At 57.9% G+C, this 15,047-nt stretch overlaps 1 protein-coding gene across 6 annotated transcripts in view; it reads left to right on the top strand.

Annotated features, from left to right (window-relative positions):
* Positions 1 to 12,600, top strand: part of SARDH (sarcosine dehydrogenase) — a 77,963-nt gene extending 65,363 nt beyond the window's left edge. For all 6 annotated transcript variants that reach the window (XM_064371764.1, XM_012445250.3, XM_064371766.1 and 3 more), the window contains 4 exons: positions 6,077 to 6,239; positions 6,970 to 7,138; positions 9,335 to 9,470; positions 12,152 to 12,600. In XM_064371764.1, coding sequence (XP_064227834.1) covers positions 6,077 to 6,239; positions 6,970 to 7,138; positions 9,335 to 9,470; positions 12,152 to 12,277 — 594 coding nt within the window. In that variant the 3' untranslated portion in view covers positions 12,278 to 12,600. The remainder of the gene's footprint in view (positions 1 to 6,076; positions 6,240 to 6,969; positions 7,139 to 9,334; positions 9,471 to 12,151) is intronic.
* Positions 12,601 to 15,047: the final 2,447 nt, after the last annotated feature.

The following is a 15,047-nucleotide window of genomic DNA, read 5'->3' as shown; positions in this document are numbered from 1 at the left end:
GCTGGCTTTAGGAGTCGTTCTCCTCCTCTCCAGGATGACTGGCTGGAACAGCGCCTGGCCACTGGGAAGGCGGGCACCAGGCAGCCCTGTGGGTCCCGAGTCCTCGCCCCCAGCCAGGACCAAGCAGAAAGGGACTCGTTTCCCAGCGGGGTCCACTCTGCCACGAAGGACCCCTGCTCCAATCCTTGATTTGCAGAACTCAGTCTGCTGATGACAGACTCCAGGGGACTGATTAGTTCCATGGGTGGAGGGGTCCTCTTTAGCGCCACCCTTCATGGGTTTGATTCCAAAGCGCCTATTCCTGACCAGGAGGCAGAGTTCGCCTCGCCTTGGTCTTCCTCCAGCTCGACCCCCACCTGGCCAGGTATCTGCTCGGTCTGACCCTCAAGCCACAGCCAGGTGAGGTCAGGGGTCCGGGCTTGAAGGTGCTGGACGGTGAAGTGCATCCTCTACAGATGCTTCCAACAAGAATCGTGCATAGTAAGCTCTGTCTGCATCTGAGGACACTGTAGGTCCACCTCGCCCCTCTCACCCCCAGAGGAGGTGGGTTTCTAGGCTGACAGTTATGTCCAAAGCTCTGTGCTTCAAAGATACTGTTCTGTAGTAGAATAGCATTGACCAGTGCCACACCAAGGGGTGGTTTCGGGATTTCAGGCCTCTCTCTCTCTCTGTCTATTTATGTATGTTTTTATACTTTGTTGCCCAGGCTGGAGTGCAGTGGGGCAGTCTTGGCTCACTACAGCCTCTAACTCTCAGGTTCAAGCAGTTCTCCTGCCTCAGCCTCCCGAGTAGCTGGGATTACAGGCGCCCACCACCATGCCCGGCTAAGTTTTGTATTTTTAGTAGAGACAGGGTTTTGCCATGCTGGCCAGGCTGGTCTCAAACTCCTGGCCTCAAGTGATCTGCCTGCCTCGGCCTCCCAAAGTGCTGGGATTACAGGAGTGAGCCACTGTGCCCGGCCTCTCTCTGCCTCTTTCTCTCCGTCTTTCTCTTTCATTTCTCCCTCCTGTCCTCCCCACCCACCCGCTCTGCGCCCTGCCCACTCTGATGCCTGCCCAGACCCCAGTGTTTCCCACCCAGGGATTCACTGGTATTTATCCCATTTGGTACCATTGTGCTTTCTGCAGTCTGACAGCTCATGCCTGACCATCTTCACTTCTGGAAATTCTCTGCTGTTACCTTTTTAAATACCGCCTTTCCCAGGTCTCTGGTATCTCCCTGACCTTCTGTTGGTCTGGCCTGGGCCATTCCCTCACATTCCCCGAATTCCTGTCTCTGTCTCTGCAGACCCTGCCTCCCCTGGCTCCTCTGTTCCTGGGGCCCAGGATGTCAAAGTGCCGGTCACTTAGTCCCTAGCCTCAGTTTCCCAGGAAGAAAAGGAGTTGGTTTGTTGGTTGGTGTGTTAGTTTAAGTGTTAAGCATGTTCATGTTGTTGTGAAACGAATCTCCAGAATGTCCTCGTTTAGCGAAACGGAAGCTCTGTCCCATTGAAGGACTGACTCCCTCCCCTGTCCCCAGCGCCCGCGCCTGCATTCTGCTCTCGATGTCCATGAATCTGGTGACTAGGGACCTCGTGTGAGTGGACTCAGACAGGATTTGTCCTTTTGCAACCGGCTCCCGTCACTCAGGATGATGTGTTTTTAACGTGTCCATCCACGTTCTGGTATGCGTCCGAATTTCCTCCCGTTTTAGGGCTGAATAACATTCCGTGGTGTGCATAGAACACATTTTGTCTGTACATCATCTGTTTTTTGGTGGGTTTTGTTGTTTTTGTTTTTTCTGAGACAGGATCTTACTCTGTCACCCAGGCTGGAGTGCAGTGCTACGATCTCAGGACTGCCTTAACCTCCTGGGCTCACGTGACCCTCCCCCTTCAGCCTCCCAAGTAGCTGGGACTACGGGCACACACCACCACACTCAGCTAACTTTAAATTTTTTTTTTAAAGTTATGTTGCCCAGGCTGACCTCAGACTCCTGGGCTCAAGCAGTCCTCCTGCCTCGGCCTCCCCGAGTACTGGGATTACAGGTGTGAGCCACCATGGCTGGCTTTTTCATCCTCTGTTGATAGACACTTGGGTTGTGTCTACCCCTTGGCTATTGTGAATAACCCTGTGCACATGAGTGTGCAAATCCCTCTTCAAATCCCTCCTTTCAGTTCCTTTGGGTGTGTGCCCAGAAGTGGGGTTCTGGGTCACGTGGAAGTTCTGTCTTTAATTTTTTAAAGACCCGCCACACTGTTTTCCACAGCGCTCACCCTGCTTTTCACTCCCACCAACGGAGCACAAGCGTCCAGTTTCCCCACATGCTCAGCAGCACTCGTGACTCTTTTTCTTGTTTGTGCCATTGTCACCCTCATGGGCGTAGTGATGGCTCCCTGTGATTTGGGTTTGCATGCCTGTGGTGGGCAGTGGTGTGGGGCATCTTTTCCTCAGCTTCTTGGCCATTTGCATTTGTTTCTGAGAATTGCCCATTCAAGTCCTTTGCCCATTTTTTTTCCTTTTTTTTTTTTTTGAGACAATCTTGCTCTGTCACCCAAGCTGGAGTGTAATGGCGCATTCTCGGCTCACTGCAGCCTCTGCCTCCTGGATTCAAGTGATTCTCATGCCTCAGCCTCCCGAGTAGCTGGGACTACAGGTGCCCACCACCATGCCCAACTTTTTTTTTTTTTTTTGTATTTTTAGTGGAAATAGGGTTTCATTATGTTGGCCAGGATGGTCTTGAACTCCTGACCTCTCAGGTGGTCCTCCTGCCTTGGCCTCCCAGAGTACTGAGATTACAGGTGTGAGCCACCACACCCGCCCCATTGCCCATTTTTAATGGTGGTGTTTGACTTTTTATTGTTAAGTTGTAAGAGTTCTTTATTCTGTCCGGGTAGAAGGCCCTTATCATATGTAAGCTTTGCAAATATTCTCTCCATTACTTGGGGAGGCCGAGGCAGGAGGGTTGCCTTTTCACTATTACTGTCCTTTGATGCGCAAACGTGCTTGTGATTCACGTGCTTCCATCTGGGTTTGCTTCTGTGACCTGTGCTGTCGGTGTTCTGTCCAGGAAACCCTTGCCATTTCCAATTCCCCGGACTTTCTTCTAGAGCTTCTGCAGCAATAGATCGTACCTTACGACTTTGTTCCATGTCTCGTTAATTTTTGGACATGACGGAAGGTAAGCGGCCAGCTTCCCTCTTCTGCACGTGGCTACCGAATCTTCCCAGCACCACTTGTTGGAAACTGTTTCCACGTGAGTGGTCCCAGCGCCCTTGAGATCATGTGACCACATACGTGAGGGTCATTTGACTTCATTTCCTGCAACTTTGCTGACTTTAATAATTTGAGCAGATTTTTTGCATGGAATCCTCAGGATGTGGAAAGGTTTTAAACAAAACCTGACCTAGGGCCCTTCCTGTTGATCTTCCACAATTCTGTGACTCCATCCACAGCCAGGAGTTCCATCTTGCATCTGGGGCTTTCACAGCTCATTGGAGCCAGGGTGGCTGAAGGCCACATGCCGGGCCCTGTGCTTCCGTCTGTGTGGTGCACATGCGCGGTCCCTGGCCGACTGGTCAGAGGATGGCACTGAGGCCAAGTGTGCTGACCCCGGGGGCACTGGGAGATGCCATTCCCACCCAAGCCTGGCTGACTGGAAGGCCATGTTCTGGATGTCCTCACTCATCCTGTCGCTCTCCTTATGGGTCCCCACTCGGAAAAAACTGAGGACTGGCCTTGCTCCACTGCTTCAGTGGAGGAAAACGGGAGATGCCTCAACAACCAGTGATTCTGTGGACTTAGAGAGGCCCCTGGGTTTACCCAGACCCCCCTTGCTTTGTTGGGAAGTAGGTGCGGTCCCTGTTTTCCTCCTTTGTTCAGGGACTGTTTCTTGGGCTGGACTGTGCACGGGTTACGGTGGAGACCCAGACCCAGCTGGCTGTGTCCTCGCTGAGCTGCTGGAGCCAGGAAGGATGGGACCACTTCCTCCCCTCCACCCATAAACACCGACCCTGTCACTGAGCTGGGTGACAGGTATTTGTCTGAACAGGGATCCACAATTGGAGGGCTGCAGATAGGTGCACTTTAAAAATCATTTTTGCTGTTTGAAAATGAGATTGGCTTTGAGCCCCGAGCTCCTCCATAGGCTGTCTAAAATTAGAACCCCGTTGGCAAGGCAATCTTTGTCAGGGGCCTACGGCTTGCACCAGGGAAGCAGGGAAATGTCAACAGTACATTTTCTGTGTCAATTTTGAGTTTTTTAAGAGGACTGGGCAAATGGTAACTTAGAGCAAATTTGCGCCGTTTCCAAAGCTTTAAGAATCTAGCCCCTCGGCGGCCATGTGATTACAGTGTCAGGTTTATAAGGAGCTGCTCCTGTGATTGGGAGAGCGGCCTCTGCCCTCCTTCCTACAGACGCATCCCCGTGGGAGCTGGACAGAGCGGGCCTGTCTGCTGTCTGGGGTCCTGCAATCCGCTGAGCTCGCCCCATTCCTTTTGTGAGCTCTGTGGTTCAGGGCTGAACACTCGGGCCTTCCCTTGGGAGCCAGTGGGTTCAAGGGTTTGCCTGAAGGTGAGGACACAGACTCCAGATGCTGGGTGAGGACACGGCGTGCACCTGAACCAAGTGTGCCAGGAAAATCACGTCTCCTGTACAAGGAGCCTCCCATGCTCCTGTGGCCTCCATGTGGCCGAGTGCTAGCCTGGTGTGCAGGTGTGCGGGACACACCCTCCGAAAGACACCAGCTGTCCTCTGCAGAGCCTCGTGTGCCCAGGTCCGCTCAGTGCCTCTGGGAGCCTCTGTGTCTGCTCAGTCCGCAGACTTTATAGATAGTATTTCCACCATTGCATGGGCCGTGGAGGGATGAGATGAAACTTGGCCCACAAGCACGTGATAATCGGCACTCATTTCTGCAGGGTCTGGGGTCACTGTGTCTTTCACAGTCAGATATCCACAGCCCCACAGGCCTTTCTCTCCTGCCTCCCACCACATCTGCTGCCCAGTGCTGAGCCTTTCACCCTCACCTGGGAGGCCCGTCCCTCTCTGCCTGCCAGGCTGGTCTGGCATCCCAGGCAGGGGTCTTGCTTTCTGCCACCTTTCCCACCCAGAACATGGTTGCGCTTACAGCCAAGCCAAGTCCTGATGGGAAGAGGCTATGGCTATCTTCAGAGTCCTGTGCCGGGCTGGGGCTGACCAGATGGTGGTGATGGGCTCCTTGGACAATGAGCTTGGCCCCTGGCTGCCCCTTCCCCGATTCCTCTGTCCCCACCAAGCGCAGCCAGGGTGGTGTCCCCGGCACCATGCTGCTGCCTTCCCCCTGCCCCTCGCAGACCTGTCTCAGAGCTTCTGAAACTGATACAGCCAGGCTTCCAACCCCATCTTACAGACAAGGATCAGGGCCATAAGGAGGGTGAGACGCTGGCCCCAGGTCCCTGTTGTGGACTAAATGGCGAACCCCAAAACATAGGTCTATATCCTAACTTGCCAGAACCCGTGAATGTGGCCTTATTTGGAAATGGGACCTTTGCAGGTGTAGTTAACGTCAGGGTCTCCAGATGACATTATCAAGGGATAGGGAGGGTCCTAAATCCAGTGGCAAGTGTCCTTAGAAGACATAGAGACACAGAGGGAAGGCCGTGAGGGCTGAGGCAGAGACGGCAGCGGTGCAGCCACGGGTCAAGGACAACCGGAGGGGCCCGGGAAGTGGAAGGGCCCTCTCTGGCACCTGCAGATTGAGCGGGGCTCGCCCGCACGGTGATTCTGGAGTTTGAGCCTCCAGAACCGAGTTTCCTGCTATCGTTTTCAGCCAGCAGCTGTGGTCATTGGTTATGACAGACAGGAGGCTAACCCAGTCCCGTGGAAGAGCTGAGGTCTGCAGACAGCAAACCTGCCATCTCCCACTCCCAAAGGTGACCCCTTCCTTCTCCTTAAAGAATTCCAGAGCAGCTGGAGGGAGCTCTCCTTGGAAGACCCCATTTATTGGTGGCAGTCCAGCTGTGGCCCCAGGCCAGCTGATAGTCACGGTGAAGCAGGAGCTGTCCACCAGGAGGCGGTGGCCAGGGCCTGGCCACATCTAAGCCATGACCTCGTCCCCCAGGTCCGGGCCATGCGGCTGTCCTTCGTTGGGGAGCTGGGCTGGGAGCTGCACGTTCCAAAGGCATCCTGTGTGCCTGTGTACCGGGCTGTGATGGCTGCCGGTGCCAAGCATGGCCTCATCAATGCAGGGTACCGTGCCATCGACTCCCTGAGCATCGAGAAAGGTGAGTGCAGGGTCTGGACAGCACAGCGGGGCAGGCGGGGGTGACGCTCAAGACACCTGCAGGCCGAGAAGCTGTTTACCTTCCCTGTGTCGTCACGTGGCTTCCTTCTTTCCACACCATGATTTTCTCCCCACACCGCAGCACCTGGCATCCCCCATTTCCCAAACCCTCTTGCTGCCCAGGGTCTTCATGCAGGGCTCCAGGGATGGTGTTGGGATCAGTGACACCTGCACACACCTGGACTCAGAGCCGAGGCACTGCCTGGCACCTGGGGGGCAGGGCCAGGCTGGGGAGAAATTGGGCACCTTGGTTTTCCTGAGAGCTGTGAAGAATGGCCCAGGGGAGCAGGTGCTTTGGCCTCTGGAGGAAGCCCAGACTCTTGCCCAGGGCAAGGATGGAGGCTCAGAGTGGGCATCAGGCAGCTCCCTCGGGCATTGGGCACCCAGCTTGGGTGTCAGGCAGCTCCCCCTTCGCGAGCCCCTCCCTGAAGCCCCCACCTGAGGGTGCAGAGGGCTGCAGTGCTGACGGGCAGTCTGCTGGGGGGCTTGCCCCAGGGAAGCTTCTGGGGTGGGTACGCCCCTGCCTCCTCCTGGGTTGCCTGGGTGACTAAGCAGCTCTGAGGGTATGGGTGGGGGGCTGCAGGGGCGGGCTTGGGCGGCATCCTCATGCATCTCCCAAAGGGCTTATCCCCCTCAAGGTGGCACCGACCCCATGGTTTCCCTTCCCACAGGCTACCGCCACTGGCACGCGGACCTGCGGCCGGACGACAGCCCCCTGGAGGCAGGCCTCGCCTTCACCTGCAGGCTGAAGTCACCTGTGCCCTTCCTGGGGCGGGAGGCGCTGGAGCAGCAGCGGGCCGCGGGCCTCCGCCAACGCCTGGTGTGCTTCACCGTGGAGGAGTGAGTATCCCGCTGCCCCACGCCCGCCCGGAAGCAACTGCCCATAGCCAGGGCAGGCAGGAGCCGCTCGGTCCCCCAGTCTAAGGCCCCTGGTACCGACACTTCCCACGTGTCAGCCATGCTCTTCCAGAATGCCCCCGACAGCCCAGTGCAGACAAGAAAATCAAGGCCAAAGAGAGAGGCCATCTTGCCAGCTGCTCCCATGCTGTTAAAGGCAGAGCTGAGCTGATCCTGGGCGCTGGACAGGCTGTCGGGTGAGAGGCAGAGCCCGACAGGGAGAAGCGTAAAATTGCACATGGTGGGGACCCCTCCCAGGCCATCAGGGCATGTGGGGACGCAGGGAAGGCTCCACGCTCTTCAAACAAAGGTCTCAAGAGAGGAAGGTGCAGCCCAGCCCAGCCCACCCCTCTGTGGTGGGTCTAGGCCGAGGGCCTTGGGAGGGTGAACCTAGGGAACCTGGCCTCCCAGTCACTCTGCCACCACCTCCCATCCTCTTCCGGTTCAGTCCTCCCCACAGCCCTTCGATGCGGAGAGAGCGGCTTGGCTGGGGCCGCCGTCCCCACTTACAAATGGATACCACGCAGTGCCAAGGGGCAGGGACTCATGCCCAGTCACCTGGCAGAGGCGGAAGGGGAGACCCCGCCTGGGGACACCCTGACCCCCTGCTCTCCCCACGGAGAGTGGCTTTGAGCACACTGCTGGTAGCCTGGCGCACGTGCTCCCTGGGCTCCTGGGAGAGTTTGGATTCCAGGAACCTGAGTCCCAGCTGAGTTGCAGGGTGGTCTGAGATCGGGCCCTGCTCCCAGTCCCTCCTGTGGCGCCAGCGGGGGTCCGAGGTGCAGGTCTCTGGGGAAGTGGGCAGCTTTAGGCTCTGTGGACATGGAGCTGATAGCCAGCCGCAAACACTGCCACTTCTCCCAGATTCCTGGAGCCTTCATAAGGAGTGTCAGAGTGATGAGGGGAGGGGGAGGGAGGATGAGCAGAGCCCCGTTGTCACTGTGCTGCGGCTTCTCCCGGGTGCCTGTGGGCTACGCCTCTCTCGTGACAACGCGTCCAGCGCCCAGGATCGGCTCAGCTCCGGGAGAGGAGGCCCCTTGCACAGGGCAGCGTCCCTGGGTCCTTTCTGCCTGCTTGGCCCCGACCTTCTGACCCTCCATGAAGCACGTGAGGACTCGGTGACCTCACATGGAGGACGAGAACTAGGGGGAAACCAAAGATATTTACAAAACCTCCCTCCAGCCTCACCCTAATCCGATTGACAAGTGGGACCCAAACAGCGACTCCAGCCTGTGGATGCAGGAGGCGGCCTCAGTCTCAACCCGGCCCTTCTACGCGGTGACCCGTTTGCACAGCTGCAGCCACGATAGCCCGTCACCCAGAAGTCTGCAGACTGGCCACAGAGTGTTACCAGTTAGCCCTGGGTGCTGGCCTTTCTGTGATTTTAGCTTACTTTTTAATCTGTCTTCCTGCTTTCAATTTTTAAAAATTGTACAGTGAGCATTCATATATCACAGGCAGTAAAGTCATGTGAATAAAGTATGTGCTGTGAAAAAAAACAAACCCAGCTGGGCGCACTGGCCCACGCCTGTAATCCCGGCCCTTTGGGATGCCAAGATGGGCAGATCACTTGAGGTCAGGAGTTCAAAACCAGCCTGGCCAACATGATGAAACCCTGTCTCTACTAAAAATGCAAAGATTAGCTGGGCATGGTGGTGGGTGCCTGTAGTCCCAGCTACTCCAGAGGCTGAGGCGGGAGAATCACTTGAACCTGGGAGGTGGAGGTTGCAGTGAGCCTAGATCACACCACTGCACCAAAAAAAAAAAAAAAAAAAAGAACCAGAGTAGAGCAAGCCACGATCGTGTTTCACATTTGAACCATTCAGAAGATCAGCGGAAGGAAATCGGAAGCAGGGCATCTCCCAAATATACGGGGCTCGCTTCTGGAAACAGCAAAGTCCACTCCTGGTTTTGATGTTTTCTATTCATTCATTTTACTCACTCGAAGCCTGAGCCCGGGTGTCCAGCCAGGTGCTGGGCTGGCTCTGGGGACCAGCAGGGTCCTAGCAGGCCAGCCCTATCTGTGTGGAGCCACGGATGGGTGGGCACCCTGCAGCCCCCTGTTCTCCTCCAGGCCACTGTGGACGTGTCCCCACCCTGTGGTTTCTGGGTCCCAGCTTTCTCTACTGCTTCTTCCAGCAAAGTACCCATGTTCGGCCTGGAGGCCATCTGGAGGAATGGCCAAGTGGTGGGCCACGTCCGGAGGGCCGACTTTGGGTTCGCCATCGACAAGACCATTGCCTATGGTTACATCCGTGACCCCAGTGGCGGGCCGGTGAGTCCCCTTCTCTGGCCCTGCTGAGGCTAGCGCTGATCCCTCCCCAGCTCCAAACCAGCTCCCTGCACCACGGCCTAAGTGTGCCGGGCACAGGGAGGAGGCACAGGTGGGGCCCAGAGGAGGAGGAGGGAAGAGAAAGAAGAATGGAGGGAGGAGGGAGGGGAGGAAGATGGAGGGAGAAGAAGGAGGAAGGAGGGGGAGGGAAAAGGGAGAGAGAGGAGGAGAAAGAAGAGGGCGAGGGAGGAGGAGGAGGGGGAAGGAGAAGGGGAGGAAGAGGCCTCAGCAGGTGGAGGACTCCCCAGCTCTATTTTTTTTTCTGGAAGAATCTGACTTGGTGGTTCCAGGCTTTCCTTGGTTAGAAGGAGGTGCCGGCTGGCCAGGTTGGCTCCTGACACCAGAGACCCAAACCTTAAGCCACCCATGGCTCACCTTTTGCCTGGGGTGCAGGGGTGGCCCCCAGGGTGACCAGAGACTCGGAGACCCATGTTCCTACCCTCCTCTCTTTTCTCACGCAGACACCTCTGACCCCAGGCGACCCCACACCCACCAGGTGAACCTGGCCCCTGGCCCCTGGCTGCAGGAGGCAGGAGCAGGCTGGAAAGAACAGGGTGGCCAGGAGTGGCAGGGCAGGCAATGGGCAGCCTTCTGAGGAGGGGAAGGGTGGTCTCTACCTCCTCTCCCATCTTTCTGACCCTTGGAAGTGGAGGTGCCAGTGAGCAGGGTCACGTCTCTTCACAGGAGATGATGTGACATTTGGCCCAAGCCCCAGTGAGGCGAGGAGGTGCTGGCCTGGCTCCAGAGCCTTCCAGCCTGAGCCCCTGACGGACACGTGGAGGGAGTCAGGGAGGGAGGGAGCACTTGGGAGAAGCCAGGAGGAGGGGCAGCCTGGAGACAGACCGGCCTTAGCAGGAGCTGCAGGGATGTGCAGGCCCAGCTCACAGGCCCAAGGGGGCACTGCCAGACATTGGGCAAGGCCATGGTCCTGTGGAGCCGTGGAGAAGTGGCAGCCTATGGGATTGAGTCCCGCGGTGGAGCTGGGAGGCTCAGGACACAGTCGATGCCACCAGCCATTGGGACCTGCTTTTTACTTGCTGTGACCTTGATGAGGATCCTCTCTTGGGGCCCTGGTTTTCTCATCTATAAAATGTGGACAGACACCCACCTACCATGCAGGGTCACCGTACAGCCCACTGCCCAGAGTGGGGTCTTCTTCATAAGCGGGGATTGTGATGGCGTGGCTCGACGGCAGGCAGGACCTCCTGACACGGTCCTGGGGCCCAGCCAAAGTGGAGTTTGTGGGCTCCATGCCAGGGTGGGCTGGGGAGTGCAGCCCCGTTCTTCAAGGAACGGTGATGTTCGCCTCTCTCCCGAGTCAGGGATGGGCCCCTCACCAACGTGACCAGGGCAGCCCAGGTTACACGGCATCCAGACGGACAGCCGGGGGCCTGGGGGGAACCAGTCGATGAGGCCAGAGCCGCCAGTGCACCTCTCCCCCCACCTCTGTCAGGGCTGTCCAGAGCGTTTGCACTATGGAAACAGGCAGATGCCACAGTCACGCCCGCCCCACCCCAGAGCTGGCTGGTAAACGTTTTCTAGCACCCCAGGGGGTAACAGGTTTCTTCCTAAGACAGGGAAACCTGCTCATTGGTGGGAAAGGCTCGAGGTGGGGAAGGAGCTCCAGCCTCGTGGGTATTTGTTAGCAAGGCCAGGTGCCCGCTGTGAGTTGTGCCTGCCTGTGGACGTTTGAAGGCCACCAGCTCCCCGTGCTGCCTGCCTGCGGTGGGCAGCTCAGAGCTTCCCGTCCTGCAGGTACACACACGGCTCGGGACCGCCGCTCCTCAAGCTCCTGTCACAGAAACAGCTCAGTTTGTTTTTTATTTTCATCCAGTCCTGAGCTGCCAGGAACAAGAAGGAGCCCTCTGACTCCCAGAGCAGAGCCTGAGACTCCTTCCTGTGGCCCCGGCCTTGGCTTTAATTGCTGTACAGGGAGAACAGCATCTCTGAGCAGCCCGGCCTGCCCTCCTCATAGCGGCCGTGGCAAAGAGGAGGGCAGGCCGGGCTGGTGCGGTGATATCCAGCCCGGTGTCACCAGCTGCGCCAGGCTGGACATCACTCCCTCCTTGTGCCTAAGATTACCTGCACCTGGGGCTGATTGTCTCCCATGGGCTTGCAGGGGGGCCAAGCCAGGGTGTGGGATGGGGAGCACACAGAGGCCAAGCTGTCTAGAAGGCAGTTCCAGCCGCCGCCTGCCCCCAGGGATACGAGCCGGATTGGCTGCCAGCCGCGGCGCTGCTCCAGCCGCTGTGCTTGCCCGAGTCCGGGAGAGCCGCTGTGTTTCGGCTATTTCCCAGGCATCTGGAATCGCTGGGGCAGGAGGTGTGCTGTCCCGTGTAAGTCGTGTTGGCTGCCAGACCTGGGCTCTGCTGGACCCCAGATGCCCATTTCCAGCTCAAGGTCACGTGGACAGGAGCTGCACATGCTCTGGGGCAATGGCCGGGTTCAGGAAGGAGCCTCTGGCTCAGGAATGAGTTTGCTGGTGGGGCAGGCAGCCAGGCCAAGACGCCCTCCTCCAGAGAAGCAGGCAGGCGTGAGCCACGCGCCCACCCCACCACGAGTGACCCTCACCCCCACGCATCCACCCGAGCACCAGTGACCCTCATCCCCACCTCTGCTTTTAGGTCTCACTGGACTTTGTGAAGAGCGGGGACTACATGCTGGAGAGAATGGGGGTGACCTACGCTGCCCGGGCTCACCTGAAGTCTCCCTTCGACCCCGACAACAAGAGGGTGAAGGGAATCTACTGAGGGCCCATCCCCCATGCCCCATCCCGTGTCCTCCATCCATGCCCACAGGTCCCAAATGGCCCTGGACCCTGGACCTGGCCAGAACTTGGGCCCTCCCTGTCCCTAGTCTAGGCCTAGTCCTGCTAAAACCCCCACACCAGATATGGACAGAGACCAAGAGGGCCCATCCTGGGGTCACTGAGCAGAAGGTGCCAATCCCCCCCAATCCTCCCAGAAATCAAGCCTAAAACTGGCTTGGGCTCAGGGACCACGGCTTATGACCCTCTTCAGGCTTCTAGAAGGTGCTCAGTAAATACTTGATAAGCCCCACGTGAGAACAGGGAGGCAAACAGGCTTCATCTTTTACTGCAAGCTCGACTGAGCCTCGGTGGGCTTCCCTTGGCTAGAGAGCGTGAGGCCGTGTCTGGGCCGGGAAAGAGCGGTGATAGCTGGCACTGTCTGCCATGGCGCACTTGGAGACCTGGGACCAAGGTGGCTCTGCAGGATGGTGCCTCTCGGATCACAGGTCGGAATGGGAGCTGGGAAGCTCCTTACCTTGTTTGACCTCCCTGTTCTTCAGGGGCCAAAGCCTCCTGAGAGTCGGCAGCCTGGGAACAGAGGAGCCAAAGCAGGGAGTGGGTGGGGCCTCAGAATGGTGCCCTCCTCACCCACGCAGAAGTGCCAGCTCCCGCCTCGGTTTCCCCTTGAGCCCCTCACTCACCAGGCCCAGGCAGGAGGGGCGTGCTGCAGGGTAAGAGCCTGGTGGAGTCCCCGTTTCTAGGTGACCTTTGTCTTTGCTGTTGATTTGGAAGCAGGTCCTGCCCACACCTTCCTCCTCACCCAGCCCCTGTGGGAGGACCCTGCCTTCGGCTCTGTCCTGCACACTGCCTTGAGAGGGGGTGGTTCCTCTGCCCGCCCTCTCTTCACCCCGTAACTGCCTGTGTGTCAGAAGTAGCGCTGCCTCTCCTGCCTGGGAGGGGTGTCCATCGCTGCCCGTCGCACGTACTCAGTCCCCTCCCTCATCCCCCCGAGCCTGGGTTCAGATCAGGCCCGTCAGAGCTGCCCTGTGCAGTCTTGCCTGGTGTGCCCTGCAGTCTGGGAAGAGCGGGTGGCAGATGCTCAGGGGCATCGTTGAGCCGGCGTCCGACAGAGCCACACAGGCAGCAAGTGGTGATCTGGGTGCAGCAGCCCCGGCAGGCCCCAGCCGCCTTTGGACGCTCCCACACCACGTGGCCCACTGTGGACCGAGCTCGAACAAAGCTTGGGGCAGACGTTCGGGTGACAGATGGCTGCGAAAGGCGGGTTTGGCCCCCTGAGTCTGGGGAGGGGGTTGCGGCTGGAGAGCAGAGTGGGGGCCTCTGGCTTTCACACGCTTCAGGCCGAAGGAACACCTGCAGCCTCCCCTCGCTCACAGGCGGGCCTGGCTCCTGGATGAGATGACTTCTTGGAGAGGAGGGGAGCCGGCTCCCCAGATGGCCTGGCCTGCTTCCTCCCTGTCTGTGGTTTGGCCACAGACCCCTGGATTGGGCCGGTGACCACATCCGTCTCACGGCCTGTCCTTGGGGGAAGGCTAAGGATGAGAGGAGGTCAGAGCGCAGGTCCCACTCCAGATCGTATCTCATGGCTGCAACTGGCGGACGCGTGCGACGGCACCCCTCCCTTCCTGTGTGTGCTTCCTCCACCCCCGAGGAGAGAGAGCCCGGCGCCTCGGTGGGGCACTGGGCATTGATGTGAGCACAGCCTCCACAACTCGCCTCCCAAGCTCACCACCTGCGGGCTCCATCTGTGGGTTGCAAGAGGTTCCGGCTGTGCCATGACTCCCAAATGCGCCACCCAGGGTCCACATCAGAAGACTCGCCTCCCTGGACCCCAGGCCGGGTCTTCCTGACCTCAACTCTAAAACACCCTGTTTCATAGCTATTTTTAAAGATTTTTTTCTGGAAATATTGATGCCATGATGCTCACTGTGGCTGAGTACTGCCTCTCAGGAACTCCCAGCAAACTGTTTTAAACATGCCTGCGCTGTGGCGGGCAGAGCTCTGTACCGCACTGTGCAGTGAAACAGCCTCAGGCATGTGAAAGGTGGGGCGTGTGACCGGGACACAGAACGTTCTGGCATTTTTTTTTTTTTTTTTTGAGACACGGTTACTCTGTTGCCCAGGCTGGAGTGCAGTGGTGCCATCTCAGCTCACTATAACCTCCACCTCCCAGGTTCAAGTGGTTCTCCTGCCTCAGCCTCCCAAGTAGCTGAGATTACAGGTGCCCACCACCACAGCCTGGCTAATTTTTATATTTTTAGTAGAGACGAGTTTTACCATATTGGCCAGGCTGGTCTGGAACTACTGACCTCAGGTCATCCGCCTGCCTTGGCCTCCCAAAATGCTGGGATTACAGGCATGAGCCACTGCGCCCAGCCCTAATTTTGTATTTTTTTGTAGAGACAGGGTTTTGCTGTGTTGGCCAGGCGGGTTTTGAACTCCTGGGCTCAAGTGATCCTCCTGCCTCTGCCTCCCAAAGTGCTGGGATTACAGGCATGAAGCACAGCACCCGACCGTGTATCATAATCAATTTAAAATTAATCGCAATCGAAAGTAGCCACATGAGGCTAGCAGCCAGCAGACAGCACAGCCCTGGAGCGCTCTGGGACCTGCTTGGGCAGGCACCCGTGTGCTGACTGGAACCTGGGGTCCAGGGCCGCCCCACCTCTCAACGCCGATGGATGTGAGCATTCTTCACCCCATGGCTTGGACACCTCACAGATGGTGGGTTGTGCTACCCTAGCAGCCCCCAC

This window comes from Aotus nancymaae, unplaced genomic scaffold (genome assembly GCF_030222135.1).
Source record: "Aotus nancymaae isolate 86718 unplaced genomic scaffold, 86718_ANA_hifiasm-v0.15.2.pri h1tg000158l, whole genome shotgun sequence".
Lineage (NCBI taxonomy): Eukaryota > Metazoa > Chordata > Mammalia > Primates > Aotidae > Aotus > Aotus nancymaae.
The sequence above is the reverse complement of the archived record's forward strand: the minus strand, read 5'-3'. Positions and strand labels throughout refer to the sequence as shown.